Source organism: Pipistrellus kuhlii, unplaced genomic scaffold (assembly GCF_014108245.1).
Source record: "Pipistrellus kuhlii isolate mPipKuh1 unplaced genomic scaffold, mPipKuh1.p scaffold_m20_p_15, whole genome shotgun sequence".
Classification (NCBI taxonomy): domain Eukaryota; kingdom Metazoa; phylum Chordata; class Mammalia; order Chiroptera; family Vespertilionidae; genus Pipistrellus; species Pipistrellus kuhlii.
In genome coordinates this window covers 43,311,038-43,334,928 of record NW_023425460.1, presented here as the reverse complement: position 1 = coordinate 43,334,928, position 23,891 = coordinate 43,311,038, and the positions used below count along the sequence as shown (strand labels likewise).

The 23,891-nt window shown below is 57.4% G+C and overlaps 1 protein-coding gene across 4 annotated transcripts in view; it reads right to left on the bottom strand.

Annotated features, from left to right (window-relative positions):
• Positions 1-23,891, bottom strand: part of GRK5 (G protein-coupled receptor kinase 5) — a 157,050-nt gene that overhangs the window by 36,845 nt on the left and 96,314 nt on the right. For all 4 annotated transcript variants that reach the window (XM_045582147.1, XM_036439213.2, XM_036439215.2 and 1 more), the window contains one exon: positions 6,722-6,834. In XM_045582147.1, coding sequence (XP_045438103.1) covers positions 6,722-6,834 — 113 coding nt within the window. The remainder of the gene's footprint in view (positions 1-6,721; positions 6,835-23,891) is intronic.

Genomic DNA, 23,891 nt, shown 5'->3' with positions numbered 1-23,891 from the left:
ATGAGAGCTGGCAGGGAAACGGCGGAACTCCCTCCTGCCAGAGAGGGTGCTGGGACCTGTCCCCACCCCCACTGAGGGGACACACACCGTTCTCTCTGCAGGAATTCCCACAGGAAACCAGCTGCTGCCCACAGCTCAGCTCTAACAGCCAGGGCCCCAAAGGGCACCCAGGCCCGTCCACTCGGAGAGCATTTCTCTTCCCCAGATACATCGAGGTGCCCGCTGACGGAGGCACCCGCTCTTGGCACTGGGGTTTATGCCACAAGCGAGTGCCCTGTGGGAAGAAGATGCTGCTCCAACACAGAGAGCGAAACGCTACCCTGCGCTGAAGGCAAAAGGGGCTGTGTATGTACCTGCGGCTGGAGAGAGAACAGGACCTGTGTGCGTCCTCGGTTATAAGCTAACGCATCCCTCTCCCGGCCTGTTCCTACTGAACCACCGACCTCAGAGGACGCGGTGAAATAGGTCCTTTCTCGTAAGACACGCTTCCTCAGAGGGTGTTTGAGAGCTGGTAGGAAGGGACCTCCATGTTTTCAATTAAACTGGTTTAAAGAGCGGAGTGTCAGGCCGGCTGGCATGGCTCAGTGGTTGTGAATTGACCTGTGAACTGGGAGGTCAGAGTTTGATTCCTGGCCGGGGCACATGCCTGGAGTTGCTGGCTCGATCTGCAGTGCGGGGTGTGCAGGAGGCAGCCAATTGATCATTGATATTTCCCTCTCTCTCTCTCTCTCTCTCTCCCCCAACCCCCCATAAATATATATATAAGAAAGAGAGAGAGACAGAGAGAGACAGAGAGAGAGCGTGCGCGTGCGCGCGCTCGCAAGCTGGATGGAACTCTCTTAGCCTCTAGCTTCAGCTTCACCTCCTTCTCCCGGGAGACCTTCTGGTGCCCTGACAGGAAGGTGAAGTCAGAGATGCTATGAGGTCTGGCCCCTCCGGCTCTGTAATCACCGATGTGGTCAGCTTTTCCAGTCCTCACAGCAGGGACCAGTGACGTGCTGGTTGGCAGCGGTGCTCGCCATGGCCCTTTCTGGAGAAATACCCGCTCTGCCCTGTTGGCCTTGGTGTCCTGCCTGTGCTGACCATGTGGCTGGGGGAGGGGACTCTCTAGTTGCCCCTCCAGAGCCACTCCCCACCTTGCTGCTGGCTCCCCGGCCTGGACACCATGGTTCCTGCACCTCCCCCCTCTTTTAAATAAATACGTTTTTTATTGATTTCAGGGAGGAAGGGAGAGGGAGAGAGAGATAGAAGCATCAATGATGAGAGAGAACCATGGATTGGCTGCCTCCTGTAGGCCCCCACTGATCAGGAATCAACCATGACCCCCTGTTTCATAGGGCGAAGCTCGATCACTAAGACACACCTGAGTAGGGCCCTGAGTGTGGGCATGGCAGGATGCCAACAGAGCTCAGAGGCCATGAGACTCCCAGAAAATAGGTTAGAGAAGAAGCATGTCCATTTAAAAAAAACATTTCTATTGATCTTTAGAGACAGAGGAAGAGGGAGCGAGAAACATCAATGTGAGAGTAGAACACTGATCGACTGCCTCCTGCAGGCCCCCCACTGGGAATCGAGCCGGCAACCCGGGCCTGTGCCCTGACTGGGAATTGAACCGGCAACTTCTTGGTGCATGGGACAATGCCCGACAGAGCCACGCCAACCAGGGCAAGGTCATCCGTTTTGTTGTTGTTGTTGTTGTTAATCCTCCCGGGGGGATATTTTTCTATTGATCTTTTTAAGAAGGGTGGAAGAGAGAGGGAAAGGCCAAGAGACAAACATCTATGTGAGAGAAACACATCAATTGGTTGCCTCCCTCACATGCCCTGACCGGGGCCCGGGCTGGGGAGGAGCCTGCAACCAAGGCATGTGCCCTTGACCAGAATCAAACCCGGGACCACGGCTGACTCCATCCACCGAGCCAGGGCAAGTATGTCCATTTTTAAGAAGTCCATGGCAACTGGAACTCTTTCTGATCCTCTTTGCCCTCCAGGAGCCAAATCTAGCCATAGCCCTCATTTAGGCCACTGACTCTATTTCTTGGTGGGAAGGGGAGGGGGTCGTCCTTCTCAGGGTCCTGGGAGCCCCTGGACAAGCACGGTGAAGGCTGAGTCACCCTGCGGTCTGAGCAGGTGCACAGACAGTTCTGCTGCCCCCAGCCCCGGGGCCCCGCTCTGAAGCCGCCCGTCTCCTGCGGATTCGAGACGAGGACCAGCCTTTCCCGAGGGCGAGGTCAGAGCCCGACAGGACGGGTTATTTTTAATAAACTGCACTTGGCAGAAATTCGGGCGAGAGGTGGGCACGGTGAGGACAGCGCCGGCTGAGCCAGGGGGCACTGGCACTGGGCGGCATGCGACGCGCAGGGCAATGCCACCCTCTCCCTCCTCGGAGTTCCCGTCCGGATGGAAGGAAGGAAAATAAAAAACCCCCACGTATTCCAGACGAGCATCACGCCAGCCCTGGAAAACTCAACAACGGCTTCATGCGTCAAAGGTGTTCCCAGAGGCGGCCGCTTGACGTCACGATGGGCGATGGAAAGGCCCCGCCGGCTCCGGGAGAGGCGGACAGGACCGGGGAGCCGGGCGGCCTCCCTGGGTGGCAGCTCGGTCAGGGCGTGCGTAAAGAGCATCTGTCATGTCGACACCGGGAGCCACGCTCACGTCTCCCTTCCAACTGAAAACCCCGGAGCCGGCCCGGCCGCAGGGGCGTCTGCAGGATGAGAAGGGGCCTGGGCATCCGTGGGCTGTTTTCTTCTCCTCAAACTGAGCATCTGACGAGACCCGTGGCTGGAAAATTCCACTGGCTCCTGGGTTAGCCTCGCCGGCTCCGCCTCATCAACTCCAGACTGGTCCCACGGCTGCGGACGCAAAGGCGTCTTCCCCAAGGGGGCGCCCGGGTCCCGGGCTCGCCCTCGGGGTCCGTGCCCTCTCCATCCACATGCGTCTCCGTGGTGAGCCCACCCCGCCCACGGCTCTGAGCACTCGCTGTGCGGGGACAACTCCCCCGTTCAGGCTCGAACACATACCTCCCTCGCACTTGGATGTCTGATGGGCGTCTCTAGCTCAGTGTACCCAACGAGCCGCCCTCAGCCACCCTCTGACCCCATCCTTCCGGTGGCTCTGGTCAACACTTTTAAGTCATCTGTACATTTTCTCTCTCACCCACCAATACATCAGAAACACTGTGAACTCTTGCCCGGGCCAGACATACTTGGAAATATGGACATACTTGCCCTGGCTCGGTGGATAGAGCATCAGCCTGTGGACCAAAGGGACCCGGGTTTGATTCTGATCAAAGGGCACATACGAGGGAGGTCCCTTCCTACCAGCTCCGTTGGTAGGAGCGTCATCTTGTACACCCAAAGGTTACGGTTCCGTCCCTGGTCAGGGTGCATACAGGAGGCAGATGATAGATGCTTCTCTCACATTGATGTCTCTCTCTCTCTCTCTCTCTCTCCTTTCGTCTCGCTCTAAAAATCAGCAAAACATATCTTCGGGTAAGAATTAAAAAAAAAAAGAAACACTGTTAACTCTGCTTTCAAAACATGCCCCAAATCCAACCACGCTCACCACTGCCAGATGCTGCCACGTGGCTGGGCCGCCATCAGCTCTCACCTGGACGGCAGCCGCCCCTAACCAGAGCTCCCAGCTCCCGCCCCGGCCCCTCATGGCCTGTTCCCATCACAGAGTCAGAGAATCCTTTAAAAACCGACCTCAGACCACGCCCCTGCTCTGCTCAGAGCCCTCCAGTGCCCCATGTCACTACAAGTTCTTTAGCGGCACAGGTCTGGCATGACTGACACCTCTCCCTGCTCCCTCCACTCCTGCTGGGACTGAGAGACTTGACCATCCTGGCAAGAAGGAGCCCCGGCCAACAGGGGCAGGGCCAGAATTCAGGGCCCGGCAAGACCCGGGAGGTGGAGGACGAGAGGGCGGGCAGGGCCTGTTGGTAGGAGGTCTGGTACATCAGGGTCAGAACTCAGACGGTGTCCTGGATGCAATGCTTCCCACGCCTGGACGCGCGGTGCAGTCGGGAAATGTTACAAATGCCACGCGGTCTCCAGTCCATTCCCCAGACAGCGGAGCCAGGGCTCCTTGGAGACACCAGGAGCTCCAGGCGTGGGACAGGAAGCACCGGCTGAGCTGCCACCACACGGCAGCAGATGGCCAGGGGGCCGCCGCGATCACCGTGTCCTCCAAGGGCCCAGCAGCCAACCCGAAGGGCTCCCACTGGCCAACGAGGAGACCATCCACACCAGTGCCCGCTGTGCACCAGAACGCACCCCGTGAGCCCGTCACTGCCAGGGAGCCGGTGGGTACTTGAAAACACGAAACCAGGAAAGGAATAAAGCACTTCCTGTATGAACTTGACCACTGGGTGACCAGGTAGTCATCGAACGTGTTTCCCAGTTAGCAAATGAAGGGACGACAGACTCAGGATGTCGCCATGGTGTCACCCCTCATTCATCAACAGATTTGGGTACTGAATATCAGCACTTCATTTTTCTGTTGTCAGTCCTCACCGGAGGGTATTTTCCATTGATTTTTAGAGAGAGTGGAAGAGAGCGGGAAAGACAGAGAGAAAGAAACATTGATGTGAGACAGACACATGGATGCACGTGCCCTGATCAGGGTCAGGGATGGAGTCTGCAACCAAGATAGGTGCCCTTGACTGGGATCGAACCTGGGATCCTCTGGTCCACAGGCCGACGACGCTCTATCCACTGAGCCAAACCGGCCAGGGCTGGGTGTTCTCACGGCTGCTGCAGCGTCAGGAAGGACAACCAGAGAGTATATGACCCCTGACAGAGCAACTCAAAGCCACTTAGGCAGTCAGTCCCCTCCCTCCAGCTGAAATGGGCCTGATTACTGAGCAATTCACAAGGAACACAGAGGAGCCTGTTAAATGCCACGTGGGGGGGAGCACGCAGCATTCCGACCACAGGGCTCTGTTCTGGGTGGACGAGGGAGACGGCTGTCAACCGCTAACACGGGCATTTATAAACCAGGGGGAGCCAGACGTGGGAGTACGGACTAATAGTGGGTAATAGGGGATAATAATATTTGAGTTATGGTAATGGTATTGCGGTTATATCTTCGTTAAAAGAGCCCTTTTCGTTTGGAGACCCATCTGCAATGTTCACAGATAAAATAATACATGTGAGATCTGCTACAGAACGCCACGGAGGCGCGGAGGTGGGCGGAAAAGACTGGCCTTGAGTTCAACCTTGCTGAAGTGGGTGAAGGAAGCGTGGGGGCTCGTTAACCCACTCCGTAGGCTCTTACCTTTCTAGCTTGACATTTTCCACAATAAAAAGCCATGAAAATGCCAGGCCCCACCCCCCCAGAGAAACACACTGTGGAGTCTGGGCTTCCGTTCGCGCGCTGGTATTTTTTTTAAGGCTCCCCGGGTGTTTCTACTGCTCAGCCAAGGTGGAGAACGCTGAAATTGCTTACAGCAGACACGCAGAGAACCTGCACTAAGACCAGGACGGAGGCCATGGAGGGGAGGGCGCCGGTCTGGGAGGATCCAGGAGCCCTGCACAGGGTCCTTGATCGGGTGGGAGAAAGGAGGAGGGAGAAGGAGAGATCAAGGACGATGCAAAGGATTCAGGCTTGGGTGACTGGTTACTGGCCCAGGGAACGAGTCAGGGCTGGTAGTTTGGGGGGTCTGGGGAGAAGTTCTGGGTGTTTAGGATAGCGGTCGGCAAACTCATCAGTCAACAGAGCCAATATCAACAGTACAACAACTGGAATTTCTTTGGAGAGCCAAATTTTTTAAACTTAAACTTCTCCTAATGCCACTTCTTCAAAATAGACTCGCCCAGGCCGTGGTATTTTGTGGAAGAGCCACACTCAAGGGGCCAAAGAGCTGCCTATGGCCCACGAGCCATGGTTTGCCCACCACTTGTTTAGCACATGCTGACGTTGAGGGTCCCGTGGAGACCGTCAATGGGCAGTTGGGTTTGTGGTCCAGAGGGCCACAGCGAGACCCGGGAGAAGACACAGAACCGTAGGCCCTACGGGGCCGTTCCCTACACCAAGACAGCGGTGGGATGGCTGCAGCCAGTTGGGAACCTGGGGGCAGAGGCCAGGCGGAGGAGCTCCTGCGCATCCCTGCCTGCGGTCCCTCACATCTGCTGTGCAGGTGAGCGGCCAGAACAGGGGCAGGCGGCCCCCGTGGTGGGAATCACGGCCCATGTGCCAGCAGCTGTCAGACAAGCTGGAAACCGCCAACACGCGTTCAGTGCACACACACCTGCTGGATGCCAGAGTGGGCTGGGCTCTGTGTGAGGCAGGGGGGACCCGGAGCCAGGGTCCTGGCCTCAGGGAGCTTGCTTCCTAGTGGGCAGTAGACAGGAAACAAGTCTATGACCACGAACTTTGGACTTTTAGACAATGGGGTTCCAGCATGACCTCGGGGTGTTGGGACAACCACACAGCATCCCCAGTGCAGTCGTGCGCAGCCCAGGCCCCGGAATGAGGGAGCTGGCAGGGCCTCCTGTTAAAGCAGCAGGAATGGGGCCCGGCGGGGAGATGGCCACCCGCGGCCGCCCGGGGTGCAGACCTGGAGAGGACACGCCTGTCTGCACGGAAGTTTCCTGAGCAGCCATTCTGGTCGCCACGCCCTTCCAAGCCACACGGCCCAGCGTTTTCGTTGGGCAAACGCGATCGCTGATCCCCCGGGACCCAGGGCCCTCCTCCCCCCGGGACCGGGGACTTACCACGGAGTCCAGAAACTGGATGTAGCACTCCAGCCCCGGTCTCGTTTCACAGAACTGCCGGAAGAGCAGCCTCCCGATCGGCTGCTTGTCACACAGGCTGCAGTAGTCTCTGTCTGGAGACAAGAAGAGAAGAATGCGGTGAGACCCGGGGGAGGGCCAGCCAGGGCCGTCCCAGTCCCACCCACCCACACCCGGATGTAATGTCCCGGGTGGAGGGAGCGAGGTGCCTGGCAAACTCTCAGGGGCCTTTCTGTGCCCCCAGGCCCCGCAGACTCAGCCTCCGCTCCCAGCCCGCTCCCCTTCCCGATGCCCTGGCTTCTGTGTGGAGGTGCCATCCGTTCTGGGGATGATGGCTGCACCTGGCCGGCCATCAGCATGTCACATGCCTGGGTTAACGTGACCGGATAAGGGTGGCAGGCATTTCTCCCACGCCAGGAAAACCAGAGTGAATCACACTGGCGGGCTGAGCAGAGGTGGTCTCTTGGCCTGTGGAAGGGGTGTGAGGGGCAAGGCCGGAGCCTGCTGCCGCGTTCTTGACCCTGGGAAGGGAGCAGCTGCGAGGACAAGGCTGACTCGCAGAGGAGGCCAGAACTGGGGGGATTACAAGTAGACGTGGGGCCTGGTGGGGCCATGAGTCTCTGGATCAAACCCCGCCTGCAGCCCAACCATATCTGAAACACTTAATAAAGAGCCTTGCTTGTGGGGGGGGGGGGGGGGGAGAGTTAATTACTTGTAATTCAAAGCATCCTAATGAATACAGTAAAAAACAAACAAAAAACTTTCATTCTTGTCCAACTGGAACAAAGCCAGTCTGGGATGCTTCGAATTACGAAAAGCCTGCTTTTGCCCCCGGAGGCGCTAGAGGCCCAGGGACAGAAGTGGCCGTGGCCAGCCCTCAGCCGCTCAGTGGCCGCCAGAGGCCTCGCCACGGACGTGCTGTGTGCCCTCAGGAAGCTCGCGTGTCCTTTCTGGGCCCCAGGCTCCTCTGGAAAATGAAAGCCCACGTGGGACGTCAGATGGAGGTTGGGGGTGGGGAGGGGGGGGTCCCTTCTCGCCTCTTCCTGCAGTGGCTACCAGAGGCTTTCTCAAGGGCCGAGGCCGTGGCCGTGAGCCTCCTCGAGCGCCGTGAGTTTGCCTCTGACCCTGCAGCTGTGCAGAGACGGTCCGGAGACTTCATGGGGGCTGAGTCAGACCTGGGTCAGGAGCTGCCTGGACAGGAGGGCGACTGTCCTTGCCTCCGAGGAGGAGCCAGGACGCGGTGTTTCTCTGGAGATGGGGACCACAACGGGAGATACCAATACGGCCATCGTGTCCATGCACCAAGAACGGAGCCACGGGCAGGTCGGGAGTAGGGGGCTGTGAGCCTGGGTTATGGAGCTATACCGCCTGGGTTCAAATCCCAGCCTCACCACGTTCTGCCCATGTGACAACTCACTGGACACAGTTATCCCTAGGTTTCCTCATCCGAAAACTGGAAACGGCAATGGGACCCAGCTCCTGGGACTATCACGAGGCCTGAATGAGACAACACGTAGAAAGGACTCAGACCAGAGCCTGGCACATAGCAAATGCTTAACAAACCACCTGTTGTCATCATGGGTGTGGACTCTCAGTCTGCGCCATCTCCCTTCCTCTAGGGCAGTGGTCGGCAAACTGTGGCTCTTGAGCCACATGTGTCTCACGAGCTGCGGTTTGCTGCTCTGTTGACTGAGTTTGCCGACCACTGCCTTAGGGAAAAACACTTAAAAAAAACATTGTGATAATGTACTAATGTCTTTAACCTGAAGCCAAAACTTCCTGGGTAAGGGTAATGCCTTACACCACATGTGTCAAACACAAGGCCTGCGGGCCAAATCCGTCCCGCCAGGCCTTGCAATGTGGCCCGCAACGCGCTGTCATCACTGCACTCCGCTGCGTTTCCATCACAATGTCAGTTTATGACTGTTCAGTAAACCATTCGGCCCGCGATTTAGGCTGGATTTTAGATTTTGGCCCCTTCTCTGATTGAGTTCGACACCCCTACGGGTCGGCAAACTCATTAGTCAACAGAGCCGCAGTTTGCCGACCACTGCTCTGGGGACTCTTCTCTCCCGGTCTGTAAGAACCCAGCCATCCCTAACCAATCAGAGCCCCGTTCCCATGGCCACAACGATAGGTTCCCTGACCTGAGTGGGCCTCGGACTCTTCCAGGGTTTTTGTTAGAACTTTGCTAGGTACTTGCTCTTCTCTGGGTGACAAGGCTGAGGAACTGGCCACCCCTGAGCTGCCACAACTGTCCCTCCAGCAGGCAGTGAGCCCAGGAGAACGAAGCCAGCACCGGGGGGAGAGCCGAGGGAAGTGGGAACCTGGTGACCAAACAGCACAGGGGCCCGAGCCAGCCAGCCTGCCTGGCCAGCGGTGCCCGCAGGGTCCTCACCCCAGAGTCGGTGCTGAGGCCAGTTGGTGTTGGGTTTGACTCTTGCAACTGAAGGAGCAAGTGACTAGGTCTCCAGGCCAGAGTCTCACAGCCCAGCTCTCTCCCGGGAAACTGCCTGAGGGCGGGGACTGGTTTTGCAGGAGCTCACAGCTCTAGCTATTCTGCTGGACAAGAAGCCACTCCCACATTTCCCATTCTCACAAGTGGGCACTCTGATCAGTGGGGGCCCCTCCTTGAGTGGTTTGGGGGCTGAAACTAGCCTTGAGCTATCCCCTTAATCCAGTCCACCTCTCCATGCACAGACGGCTCACAAACAACCCACAGCCCTGCGGTTTTGTAGGATGGGATGTGGTCCAGGCCTCAGGGATCTTGGATTCTGTTGGAAAGGAGTGTGTGTGGGGGATGGGGGGGGGGGGGGAGGTGAGCTGACAAGATCCCGGGTGACAGTAATAAAATGTCAGGTCAGATGAGTGTCCTCCTCAGCCACAGTGGGAGTCTGGAAGGAGGCCTGGAGGGTGGCAGGTCTGGGCTGCACCTGTGAGCACACCGCCCTGCGGGCACGGCCTGCCTGCTCCCTGCCGCCCACACGCCCACGCCCACAGGTGAGGAAAGCAAATGCCCCCTGCCCTTCCCCATCAGCGGAGCTTCCCCGGCCCGGACACAGGAGAGGGAAGCACCTGCTGTCAAACTCCCGCTTTACTCCATCCTGGCACCGCGCGCCGCGCTGCTGATGTGGCTGAAGCAACCCCCGCCCCCGCTCCTCCGAAAGCAATTATGAGGCTTCATGTACTGTGTTGTGATTGCCTGAGGGCTCATCTGACAGCATTTTTCCCTCTCCATATGGCGCTCGCTGTCAGTATGGAAACAAGGCTGTCATAAACTCACAGCGTAGTAAACACCCAACATGAGCTGTCAGCACCTCCGTTCGTTCTCCGCCGCTCCCAGCGACACTCAGCATCCCAGGCAAGCACGCCGCCCCCCGGAAGCCCAGGGAGAAATAAAAGGAGGAGCAATCATCTATGCGGGCTCTTTTCTCAGCATAAGTGGGGAGAATGGGCCAATCTGAGGAGGCACCAGCAGGAGCGACAAAACCAAAGTGCGACGCTTGTGCATCTTTCAGAAAAGGGAGAACGAAGCCAGGGGAGGTGGGGAGGAGTCGGGAGTTGATGGAGGGGCGGGAGGAGGTGCAAATCCAAGCGCCTGGGATGGTGAGGGGGCTGGTGAGCAGGAGCGTCCAGGACAGTGGGGCAGAGCCTTCTGTCTGAATCTCTCAGGCTGGGGCCCCGCTGGATGCTGTGCACACAGACACCACGCGCGCGCACACACACACACACACACACACACACCCCTGCTCTTCTAGAACCCGGAACTCCTGCTTTGGGCCATGCGCCTTGTTGGTCCTTCCCTCCAGCCAGAAAGAGGCTGTTGTTAAGTATGACAGGAGGGGCACAGGGCCCGCTGCCCCAAAGAATCCAGCATCAGCCAATCACTGCAGCTGTATTCTTTCAGCTCCCTCACTTAGCCCACAGACTCTCTCCCGAAGTCTCTTGCTTTCTGATATTAGAAGGTTCCTTCAACTCTAAGACTCTCTTCTTGAATTTAACACCTGGGGAGGAGGGAGGGGTGGGTAACTGGGTGGGAAGGGGTGCACCTTATACACCCTAGTGGGCTAATGATCCAGGCCTAGAGTCAACAGCTGGCCATCAGCTGAGACCAAGAATAGGGGTGTGGTCCTAGTGACGTGGCCTTGGCCACAGTCCCAGAGATCTGGTGGACAGGTGTCCAAAGGAATCGTTGGTGCTCTGACATCGTGGATGCCACAGTGGTTCAGTGACTCCATTCTGGCCTCCTTGCCCTGGGGGTCCAGCCCTGGCCTGTCTGAGCCCAGCCTGCCTTCCCAGGGTCTCGTTCACCGCCCTCCTGAGTGCACAGTGGGCTCCAGCCCCTCCGTGGAGCGCATGGCCCCCTGGCCAAGGGCACAGCCCCGTGTCCTGGAGCTTGTGATGGTCTTTTAGGCCCCTCTCCATTCACGGATTGGCTGGGAAGAGCAGCACAGAATACGCTGCAGACGTTCGAGGAGGCACATGCTGCCGGCATGCCCACGGGTGGGTTTCGGTGGTGCTCAAGGGACAGCACGTGGAACATGGGAATGGGAGTGACAGGGTCGCCGAAGGCAATGCCGGCAGGGGAGAGGCTGAGTGCTGGGGAAGGAGAAAAAGGTCAAAGCCAAAGAAACGGGGCCAGAGGTGAGGATTCGGGGCGAGGAGAAGCCACGGTGGGGGGGTAGATCCCCAGGTGGGAAGCCAGGAGGCGTAGGGGCAAGAATCCCAGGCCAGGCCTCAGATCACTGCAGGGAGCCTTCGAGAACCGCTGAAGGGGGTGGAGGACCCACAGAAAATTAAATTGTCATCATATAGCCACCAACCCCACTTTGGGGTGTCTGCCCAAACGAAACGAAATGAGGACGTCAGAGAGCTATGTGCAGGCCCATGTTCACTGTGGCACCCTTCACAGTACCGAAATGTGGGAGGAACCGAAATGTCCACCGACCGATGCAAGGACTGAAAAACGTTATATACCGTACATACAGCTGCCAACCAACAGAGGGCGCAACAAGACCAGGGGCCCATCCTCCCCACCTCTGTGTCATTTGGGTGCTTTGCTGAGAATCTCCCAGGCTGCTGTCACAGTAAGCTGCTGATGGTACCCCCACCCCCCAAAAGGCACCTGCAGAAACCTCATCCCCACTGCGATGGTACTGGAGGGCGGGGCCTTTGAGAGGGTGGAGCCAGCACGCGTGGGATTGGCGCCTTTTCCACAGAGACCCTGAGAGCTCCTCATCCCTCTGCCCCAGGACCGTGGTCGACAAACTGCAGCTCGTGAGCCACACGTGGGCTCCTTGGCCCCTTGAGTGTGGCTCTTCCACAAAATACCACGGCCTGGGCGAGTCTATTTTGAAGAAGTGGCGTTAGAAGAAGTTTAAGTTTAAAAAGTTGGGCTCTCGCCAAGACTGGTTTGGCTCAGTGGATAGAGCACTGGCCTGCGGACTGAAAGGTCCCAGGTTCGATTCCGGTCAAGGGCATGTACCTTGGTTTTGGGCACATCCCCAGAAGGGGGTGTGCAAGAGGCAGCTGGTCGATGTTTCTCTCTCATCGATGTTTCTAACTCTCTATCCCTCTCTCTTCCTCTCTGTGAAAAATCAATAAAATATTTTTAAAAAATAAAATAAAATAAAAAATTGGGCTCTCAAAAGCAATTTCAATCGTTGTCCTGTGGATATTTGGCTCTGTTGGCTGATGAGTTTGCCGACCACTGGCCTAGGAGGACACAGTGCGAAGATGATTGCTTATGGACCAGAAAGCAGGCTTTCCCCAGACACAGGCTCTGCCAGCACCTTGATCTTGAGCTTCCCAGCCTCCGGAATGATGAGAAATACATTTCTGTTGTTTATCATTGGTATTCTGCCACCGCAGCCCAAATGTACTACCTTGCTATCTGGTCTTGGGCAAATCCCTTAATCCTGCCTCCCGCACCACGCGGGCAACCGGGGTGAGCCGTTGCTACTGAGCGCCAGCAATACCAGTCCACGTGCGTGCCCGGCCCAGGCTCAGCACAAGGCGGGCCCTACATACACAGCTGCCATTTGAACAGATCGCATCTCCTCCACAAGCCCCAAGGAGCGGTGGCTTTTACTCCCCTGAGGATGCCGTGGGGGGAGGGCAGTGGCTAGCGAACGGGGCCTTGACTGCATAAGCACCAAGGAAAGAGCGAGCCACCCCACCCACGGCTGAGCTGCTGGAGGCCCCCAGGCCCCCGGAGGGCAGGGGCCAGGCCTCGGCGGCCTTCGGCTCCCGCACTCGGAGCCTTCCCCTCAGAGAGAAGCCACACGTGTCCTCAGAGCACATGGCCGGGGTTAAACTCTCACAACCCACAGCCGATTCCTTCAAGACTCCTATCCCCCCCCCGTGGGACTTGGAAACAGGAATGATATTGATAGTGGAGATAAATAGATGCTGTCACTGTTTTCATTCCTTTCGAGTGACATGAAATGGGAACATACTTTCTTAATTAAGAGCCTGTGGTATGTGGACGCTTGGAGGGCAACCAGATTTTCCCAACCGAGGGCCAGAACACGGGGACGGCCCGCTCCGGAGGCCGGAGCCCCGGGAGCGAGGCCGCACTGCCCGCCTCCCCTCGGAGAGCTGGCCCCGATCCCTCTCGGAGGGGGAGCAAGGAGTCACGGCCGGGAGGGGGGAGGAGGGGGTGGCCCGCGGCTGAAACCTGCTTAGGACTGTTTTCTTCGCTGCCCCAGGCCCTCCTTGAACTTGGGCCAATGAAAATGCACGTCCCATTTCAGAAGTAAGAGCTAGAAACGCAGCTTCCTGAGGAAATGGAACCACTCAGGCCCGAGGCCCTGGAAATGAAACCACATGTTTATTGTACCTGGGGGGCGGGGGCAGGGGCGGGGGGGAGGGTGAAGGGGGGGGTGCCCCAAAGTGATCCCTGGAGCCATCTCTACCTTCTGGGGATTTGTTTCTGTTTCATTTGATTTAATTTAATAACATTGTTTTATCGAAATACCAGGAGTTGGGGATTATTATGGTTCTTTCTTGCGGGGGCGGGTGTGTGTGTGTGTGTGTGTGTGTGTGTGTGTGTGTGGTTCCTGGTAGGTCCTCCGGCAATTTAAGAAAACAGATGTAAGGAGACTGGGTCGGACAGGAGCCCCTGACGTTGCCACACGCCAGGTCTGAAACAGCCATCGGGAACGTGCTCTGGAAACAGCTTTCTCTGAGACATTCCTGCCAGCGCTGGGAGAACAATCGGGCGTTTGCTCGGAGGGAAGGCGCTCTGACGTTTGAAAGGCGAGATAGCATCACGGATAACGGCAACGCGCCGCTGCCCGCCCGCCCGCCTCCTGGAAGGCGCAGGCGGGAGGAAAAGGGAAACATTTGGTGTTTGGTTAGCAACAGCTGAGTGGGCTCCGATGACTTCAAGGAAGATGTTTCTATGTGGATGAAAAACGGCATATGGCACATTACACAAACACGCCCAGATTAAGCCCGTCCTCCTGTGCCGTGTGTCCCTCTCGTCCTGGCCTCTAGTTTCACCACGTGTCATACGTGTCACGTGTCTCTCTGCGGCACCAAACGTCTTACCAAGCTCGGTGGCACCTGGACAAGCCACAGGTACCATCCACTCGGTGGTAGGGTGTTTGAGGCTGGGCTGCCAAGCGGGGAAGGGATAGAAATGGGGAGGAAAGGGGGCCCTTGTGTGTGGATCTGTGAGGTGAAAAAGGGAGGTGGGTTGGAGTGTGCTTCTAGGGGCTCAGGGCAGCAGCCGCTACCAGCCCGGCCTCTTTGATGAAGGTCCAGGTCTCTGGCTTGAACCCGCCGGCTGCAGTCAAACCCTAGGAGATGTGTGGGAGTCTGGAAAAGGGCTGGGGGCCGAGCTGGGCAGGACAGGGGTGTACGCCATCACCGTGGGGCCCTTTGGAATAACCGGGCTCCCCCGTTAGGCAGTGACCTCGCCTTATTCTCAAGGCCAAGCAAAGCAGAGGAGTAGGGAAAGGGACGAAGAGCTGGGTGGGTGGATGGAGGGGAAGGCGGCGCAGGGGGGCCCAGGAGTGGCTAGGTAGACACGAGGCTGTGCAGGGTTGGCGGGAACGAGCCTGGCATGTTGGGAAGGCTGGGGACCAAGCGGGGGCCCGGGTTCCAGGCCTGGTCTGTGATCGCTGAGCTCGGGCTGTCCTATGTGCACTGCTCCGTCAGCCTCCCCTCTGTGCTCGCACAGGGCTCTGACAGGAGGGCCCAGAGGCGCCGGGCACAGCAGCATGGGAGCTCCCGAAAATGCCAACAAGAAGGAAACACAGGGACACAGGGCCCGCAGCTGTGGCCTGGGAAGCAAAGGTGTTGTGACCGCCAGACACGACCCCCTCGGGTGCAGCGCCTGGTGCAGGCGAGTGCAGAACTCCCTGCTCGGCCCTGCCTGGCCTGCGGGGGTCCCAGCACCTGGGAAGGCCTCCGTCCATGGCAGTGCTCGCCACCTGGCGGTCAGTGAGGTCCCCAAGGTGGGCGATCGGTGACCTAGGCCTCCCTCACTCTGCTCACAGCCAACCTGGGGCCGCCATCCTGCTGGGGCCACATTCTTCCTAAAGCTTTCTCCTCCCTGGAAAGAAACGTCCATGTGGGTACAAGCAGCTTTGGTAACTGAGATGCCCAGGCCACACCCAGGCCACTGCGTCAGATCTCAGAGGGTGGGTCAGCACTGCTTACAGCTCCCGGGTGATTCCAACACTGCATGAAATGTCCAGTTCAGCTTTAAAAAATATATATACATATACATATTTTTTGCCCTAACCAGTCTGGCTCAGTGGATAGAGCGTCGGCCTGAGGACTGAAGGGTCCCAGGTTTGATTCCGGTCAAGGGCATGTACCTTGGTTGCGGGCACATCCTCAGTAGGGAGTGTGCAGGAGGCAGCTGATCAATGATTCTATCTCATCAATGTTTCTAACTCTCCATCCCTCTCCCTTCCTCTTTGTAAAAAAACAAAACAAACAAAAAAAATCAATAAAAAATATGTAAAACAAAGAACAAAAAACACGTTACTATCTATCTAATTTATTTCAGGGAGGAAAGGAGGAGAGAGAGAAACATCAACGATGAAAATCACTGATAGGCTGCCTCCTGCATGCCTCACTCTGAGGATTCAGCCTACAACCCAGTCAAATGCCCTGACTGGGAATCGAACCGTGGTCTCTTAGGCTCATAGGTCGATGCTCAATCACCAAGCTACACTGGATAGCCAGCCCAGTTTTTTATCCCCGGCACCTGGGACGGTGCCTGGACAGAGCAGGAGCGAGGGTGCCTATGGAAGACGAAGGAATGACAAAGCCGATCAGGGACATGTGGAGACCACATGCTTCCAAATCCAGCAGTAGAAACCTTGGACCTGAACTTGCTCAACCCCGCCCCCCAATAGTTAACCAGCCAGAAATGAAGGTCTCCTGAAGCAACTAGATGACAGACAGTTGCTCCCAGTGGGGCTTCCGTCCGAGGGGAGCAGAGGGCTCTGGGTGCCCAGTGAGGTGGGGGGGGACAGGTGGTGTGCTGCACTGGGAAGTGGCAGCCATGATGGCCCAGGACCCCCAAAGAGAGGTGGGCCTGAGCAGGGCCCTGCCCGACCCCCGCTCCAGAAAAGCTCAGCAAAGGCCAGGCCTCTGGACTTCGCCTCCAGCTCCTCCTCTGACCCCTGCATGACCTCAGACCTGCCATTGTGCTCTCTGGACCTTGGTTCCCCTTCTACAAAATGAGGCTGGTTCACAAGGGAACTTAAGTGCCCCGCCTCCCAGTTTGGTGGCTCCACGGGGAGAAGGCTGGTGGGGGTGGAGACAGGGGCATGGGCATGGGCATGGGCCTCTACCCAGTACCAGGGTCCCTAAGCCCACGCAGCTGCCTGCCTTCCAGCGCCTGCCCGGGCCGGAGTGCCAGCAGAGTGAGCGTGAGCTGGACAGGCAGCATTTCTGGGAGGCCTGGGCGGGGCTGCTCGAAGGCGCCAGGGGTCCCGGCCTCCAGCAGTTTGTGAGGAGCCCAGCTGTTACTCCTCCTCTCTATGCCTGGTCTCTCAGAGTGCTCTTGTCATTTACCCTTGGATGACAATGCCTGTCCCCCCTTTTTGCCCTCTGCCCTGGCCTGCGGGGAGACAGCGGGGAGATGGGGAGGGGGTGTAAGGGGGGCAGAGGGAGCTCAGAAGCCATCCAGGGCCCTGGGGACTGGCCTCACCTGGAGTTGAGCTAATGAAGCAAAAGCCACAGGGGCGGTGCCAGGAAGTGGCTGGGCGAGCGAGGCCAAGGCAAACAGCGGGCTCCGTGCAGAGGCAGCTTGTTGCTTCCTGGGCCGCCGGCCAGGGCTTATCGGGGCTCCCAGCTGTGCCGGCCCAAGGCGCTGGAGGAGGAGGAGGAAATGCTTGGCGAGGCGAAGGCAACAGACGGACAGTCTCCTGCCAGTGCTGATGGCTCAGGGTCCGAGCAGCTCAGCCACCCGGAGCCTCTCAACATGACCCTCCTCAGAGGCTCAGTCAGCCTGGGTCCGTGCACTTCGCCTGCAAAGGGCTCAGCCCTCCCTCTTCATCGAAACTGTGTGAAAAGTCTATTCTTCATCTGAGACCGAACTCGTCTTTCCCTCAGACCTGCCCCCCCGGTCCTCATTTTTGGGGTACAGAGGACAAATGCTAGGCGGCAGTTATTCTCTGCTCCTGGAGTTTTCGCTCACACCAAATCATGATGATGATGAAAATAAAAGCCCAATTCCCCGCTACCTCACCACAGCACCCGTAAGACTGGCCAAACCCAGTCTGGGCTTCCCCAAGGAACAGAGCCCGGAGCGCCCCGGCCACTGGAAGCCGACTGAGAAACCATGTCCACGCCTCCCTTCAAGCCACCTTGCCTCAGCTCGGACCCAGACCCAGGAGGGGATCGATTTGGGACGAGAGGGGTGCACTGGTCAGCACCCAGAAGTCACCGAAGCTCACATTCCAAAGGAGGAAGGGGAGAGGCATGTTGCTTCGGTAGAAACCTACGTAGAGACAGCTGGGGTCTCGGGCCAGACTCCCCTTAGCGGAGTCACGCTCCGGTGCTGGGATCTCAGCCGGGGCTGCACGGAGCGGGGCAGAGCTAGTTTTCAGAAAGAGCCCTCCTTCGGGTCCGATGGTGCACTTCCCACTGCCACCTGGTGAGTGAAACCGGAAAGTGATGGGGTGCTTGCTGTCCAGCAGGCAACGTGCTGGGCACTTCTCACGCTTTGTTTCCTGCAATCCTCCCAACAGCCCTACGGAACAGGCGCTAATACCAGCCCACATTTTAAAATAGATATTTTATTGACTGTTTACAGAGAGGAAGAGAGAGAGGGACAGAGAGTTAGAAACATCGATGAGAGAGAATCATTGATCAGCTGCCTCTTACGCACCCCCTACTGGGGATGTGCCCGCAACCAAGATACGTGCCCTTGACTGGAATTGAACCCGGGACCCTTCAGTCCACATGCTGACACTCTATCCACTGAGCCAAACCGGTTTTGGCCAGCCTACATTATTAGATGCCAAAGAATGAGGAGCTGGCGAAGGCATTTAGTAGCACGAGGCCCCAGAGCAAGAGGCAGATGTGAGATTTGAACTCCTCTCTTCCTGTTTTGCTAAACAACTTTTCTGCATCTTTTAGCTTTTAGGGATCTGCCTCAGCAGCAGGCAAGGACCTAGGACCCAACCTCAACATCCTGGCAATCTCCAGCGGCCCAGAGGGCAGGGCACCCTGGAAACCTGGACATACCCATGACCTACTGGTCACTCCAAGGCTCCGGGCCCAGGGCTGCTCTGCACACTGAGTCCGGAAGCTCCTGTCTCCAGAGACGAAGGCCTGGGGAAGCCAGGCCGCTCAGGGCTCGCTGTCAGCTGGCCCGTGCGCTCCAGGGCTGGGCCGGCGCGGAATTCTTTGGAGCACTCTTCCGTCCTCGCCCCCTCCGGAAAGCCCGAGAATGCCGCCCCCTCCCCAGCTCTGAGCGCTACGGCTGGGAGGCCCGCATCTACATGGACACAGAACCTACATGCCATCGCGTTCCTTCGGCTGCTGTCCTCAGAGTTAGCCTTGTCCCCACACCTGAACCACAAATTCTCTCTCTCCGCCGCCTCCCCCTGGACGGTGTGCATACGTATGAGCTCACCCAAAACGAAGCCACGGACTCCAGCAGGAGCAGCCGTGAGAAAAGTCACTCGCCAGGCTCCTGTTTACCCTTCTTTCGTCAAAACAAACCCTTTGCTCCTTGGAGGGAGCGATCTTAAAAGTCCCCCGTGTCCACACGTCAATGCTTGGCTTTTTAATAGGGTGTTGGAATTGCGTCTCGCAGCACATTCCTGCGCTCAGACCTACAGCGAGACAGGCCTGCAAGCCAACAGGACGGGCGTCCAAACAGGGCTGGACCCAACTTGGAGCAGGCAGGGCCCAGGCTGCCTTGTTCCCTGCACCCCCTCGCCCCCCACTCCCCCCACCCCTGGCCCCACACCCAGCACAGGGCCTGGCACGGAGCCGGCAGGCAGGAACAGTTAACAAGTGAATGAGTGACAGGTTGACGACCTAACGCATCCATGTGCGAAACAGGCATTCTAGCATGCCTGTTTCCCAATCACTCTGTGCCGTGTCAGGGTCACGCAAGGATCCGCCACGCGGCAAAAGAGCCCTGCCTGGCGCCCACCTCCTCCTCCTGTGCCGTGCGGTCGTGTCAAAGCAGGGAAGGTTGTGTTGGGGGGAGCACAGTCACAGACATTGCGGAAAACCCGCAGGAAAGCCAGTCTGACCCTCTCATCTCTCAGATGGAGAAACGGAGGCCCAGGTAGGGGAGGGGCCTTGTCCTGTCCACCCCCTGGTGCCTGCTTAGCTGCCTCAGCTACTCCAAGGCTCTGGATCAGCATGAACAGGGAGGAGAAGTCCTTCGTTACAATTCAAAGGCCCTCACCCGAGGGTCCCACCCAGGTCTGGCGCCGAGATGCCCGATCAAGTTGTTCAAACCTCCCCCACCACCACCCAACCCCAGGAACTGACATTTTGTTTTTAAATATATTTTATTGATTTTTTTTTTACAGAGAGGAAGAGAGAGGATAGAGAGTTAGAAACATCGATGAGAGAGAATCATCGACCAGCTGCCTCCTGCACACGCCCCCCCCCCCCCCCCACTAGGGATGTGCCCGCAACCAAGGTACATGCCCTTGACCGGAATCGAACCTGGGACCTTTCAGTCCGCAGGCCGACGCTCTATCCATTGAGCCAAACCGGTTTCGGCTGGGAACTGGCATTTTAAACTCTGTGAAGTGCAGCTATCCTGCGGTCGATGCCATGCAGGTGTCTCACATAAATCTTCAGGGGCCCGTCTCTGCGTGGAGCCAAGGAGACGCTTTTGCTCATCAGGAGGGGGAAGCAAGGGCCTCGTGCCCTTTTCCTTTTTTAATCGAAATAAAACAGCAGTTGATCTGCCAGCAGGCAGTACCACTTCTTGCCAAATACCACGTGTTTGAAACCGAAGCCCTCTCAGCTATACAAACACGGAACAGAAGCCTGCGGGACCCCGAGCGCACGCTCTCCTCTCGTCCCGGTTTCTCTGTGAAGTGCCACATAGCTCATCGCTGTCTAGACCTGGGAAGCGAGGCTCAGCGGGGCACGGCTCTCCGCTGGCGCTCCTCCTCCCCCTCCGCCGGCCTGGCTGGGAACAGACGCTTTGACAGATATTTAACTGATGCTCCACCTAAGAGGCCGCCTCCTCCATTACTCAGCACAGGAGAGAAGGCTGGGGAGAAAAGACTAAGAGGAAAGACTGAGCCGATCAAAGAATACCATTGCGGTGAAACCCCGAGTTCCAACTGGTCTCCAGTGTAACCCACACGGCTGTTTGTTTTAAATCATTCCTTGCCAAGAACAATGTTCAGATGATTGAAAAATTCCACACTGAAACCCCCGACGCCGGCTTGTTTTTCCTCCTGAGCACCTGCGCGCAGAGCAGCCTCGCTGAGAAAATGCAGCTGACCACAGGGCAGCCGAGCTCTCCGCTCCCGGGCTCAGCACGGTCTTCCCGGGGCCGGGCTCGGAGAGGTCAGGCTGAGACTGCCTCTTGTTCTGGATGAGTCAGGGCCAGGGAGAGCCAGCAGCTGGGGCTCGGCGGGAGAGAGGCGGAGGCCCTTCCCTGCATGGGGTCTGCAGGGGCCTGCAGCTGACACACAGCACCTACACGTGTGTGCAGGAGGACGGGAATCGGGAATGTACACACACGGCCAGGTGCCCGCCACTGGGAGAGAGTCCAGCTCTTCCCAAAGGGGGCTCAGAATCACGTTTCATCCTGAAAGCTCAGCCTGCAGACATCGTTCAGGCACGTTGGGGTTCAGCTGGGGGAGCCGGCAGGACACCCTGAACCTCTCGTACAGACAGAAGTAGCTGCGGACTCCACCCTCAAAGGAATCCTGACCCAGCAGCCAGCTGGCGGTGGTCACGGCACTTCCCAGCCCCCTTCTCCTCACATTCCTCACAGCCAGGTTTGCTCAGCTCATGCAGCTGAGGTTGGATCTGATAGGCCAGGTTCCTCTCTCCCACCCCATCCCCCTTGGTGCCCTGCTGGGAGCTAGCCCAGAAAGTCAAGGGATCATCAGAAACGCCTACCACCTCACCCACCCAAGGGGCTTACGGTATAGCTCTGGGTTTTTCCCCTAGAATTCCTCCTGGATGAGAGGCGGTGGCGAGGTGAGGGGCATGGGCCACCTGGACTCACATCCCAATCACCCAATGTCTGTGCATCATGTTTCCTGTTGTAACAGGACTCCTACTTATAGCTGGGCACATGGCCACCCAAAGGAAAAACTACATTTCCCAATCGCCTCTGGGGCTACGTGTTGGTGATATGACCAAGGTGGCTTTTGGCCGATGGAATGTAAGCAGAAACAGTGAGTCCAATCTAGTTCTGCTTATGCCCTTAAAGGAAATGCTTCATTCTTTCACCACCCCCTTTCCATGGACCAGATTGCAGACACGGCGGGGCACCATCTTGGATCGTGTAGAAGACAACAACATCCTAAAGACAGAAGAGAAGGAGCAGCCACACAGAACGCCCACCGCAGCCCTTGACCCCTTCCCAAGCATTGCTCCATGGGAGAGAAATAAGCTACCTTATTTAAACCCACGTTCGTCTGGGTCTCTGTTACCGTAGCTGAACCTATTCTCTGCCTGGAACCATCACCTCCTAGCTGTAGGATCTTTTTCTGAGATTCACTTTCTTTGTTCTTAAATGGAGATAGCCATACTATGACTGACCTCATCGGTGTGATTCCATCGAAGTGCTTAGCACAGCCTGGCACATGGTACACCCTCAGAGGACACTAGCTATCCACTACTATTCAAAGGAGTATTCTTGCCCAAACCCCCTATACCCGTGGTCGGCAAACTCATTAGTCCACAGAGCCAAATATCAACAGTACAATGATTGAAACTTCTTTTGAGAGCCTAATTTTTAAACTTAAACTATATAGGTAGGTACGTATGGTAGTAATCGTTATTAACTCAATTAGGGTACTCCTAAGCTGGCCTTTGCCAAAAACTCAAGGGGCCAAAGAGTGACATATGGCTCCCGAGCCCCAGTTTGCTGACCACTGCCCTGCACCCACCTCCTTCACCACCCAACCCGGAGAGAGTGTGAGCGCACACTGCCAATGAGGGGTTAACTGGAACCAGGCTGATCCACCTGAGCCTCGTCTCCTTAGCCAGGCGGAGTTTCAGGAGTGGGAGGCCCAGATGCTGCTCCAAACACGGGGTACCCACCCTCCCTTCACCCACAGGCTCTGCTAAGGCTCCCAGGGTCCCCCGCACTTGAGTGGGAGACCGAGGGCTGTGCCCTGGGGGAGCTAAGTCCCCGAGTCTCAGAAAGCCTGGGTTTACTTTAAGGACGCCGGCCTGAAAGGCAGAGCACAGCTTCGTCTTCCTCCCGCGATCTCCCGGGTAACCGCTTTTAAAGGGCATTTCAGCAAGAGTTATAGTTTGGATGTTGGAAGGGAGTGAAGTCAACATAAGTGTTTTTTTTTGCTGTATATTATATAAAACAAACACTCTGCTTCCAGGAACTCCAGGCAGCACCCTGGGAGCCGCATCTGTTTTCGCAGGCCGGGGAAGTTGTGCAAACCTGCCCTCGTGGGGGCCACGCGGGAGCCACTCGGACCCACGTGTCTCTGGGGTCCCCAAGGGGCATGGGCAGGGGGGCAACCCTGAGCTGGCCACACAGTACCTGTGGTGACCCCGCCTTCCCTCACAGGGCTGGGCAGGTGGGTGCCGGGCACCCCTCCAGGGGGAGGCATCCAGGCAGTTTCTTACCCCTTTATTTAAGCAGCTAAACACAGATTGTACACAGGGCCACTGGGGGCTTCCTAAGAACTGGTGTTTCTTTTTTTTTTTTTTTTTAATACTGACTTTCTACTTGCAGAGCCATGCCTCTGATGGCACAGAGCACAGAGTGGGGGCAGCCCGCAACGGTGCCCATACTGCCCATGGGCAAGGGCTGCCTCTCAGTTCTGAAGCCCCTTGGAGCCTCCACCGGTGCGGGGCACCCATAACCTCTCCTCCAGGCCCTCACAGGCGGCCTTCCAGTCTGCCTGCGGATGGTCTGAGTGATTCCCGCCCCGCCCCCTGGGTCTGTGACTCATGCCTGTGTCCCCAGTGCCCAGAGCAAAGCCTGGCACGTGGCGGGTTCTCAGAAATGGGAGAATGACTAAATGAATAAATGAATGAATGAATGAATGAATGCTGGGCTTGCTGAATCGCGGCGTGATTTTAATCATGAGGAGGAAGGTGAAGGCTCCATCCAGGCAGCTGGAGAGCAGCAGAGGCCACATCCTGGAGAATGAGCGTGGGCATCTGTTCATGTGCGCCCGCAGGTGCCAGGAACACTCACACCATAGTGACCACACATGTCTTCGGCACCTACGGGCAGCCACACGCTTTCAGACCCCATGCTCGCACTTACTGCCACCCTGCGGGCTGGCATTCGGGGCCGAGGGCCTGGCCCGCACTCACACCGTGTCGGGAGAGGAGCTTGGGTCTGAGTCCAGGCCTCCTTGGCTCTGAAGCCCCCACTGCTCCCAGCATGCACCCAGGAGGCAGGAACCGGCCTGGCCGGACCGTCCCAGAGAGGAGACCTGCCCTTGGGAATCGGAGGGCGGAGGGCACACTGCTTCTCCCTCGC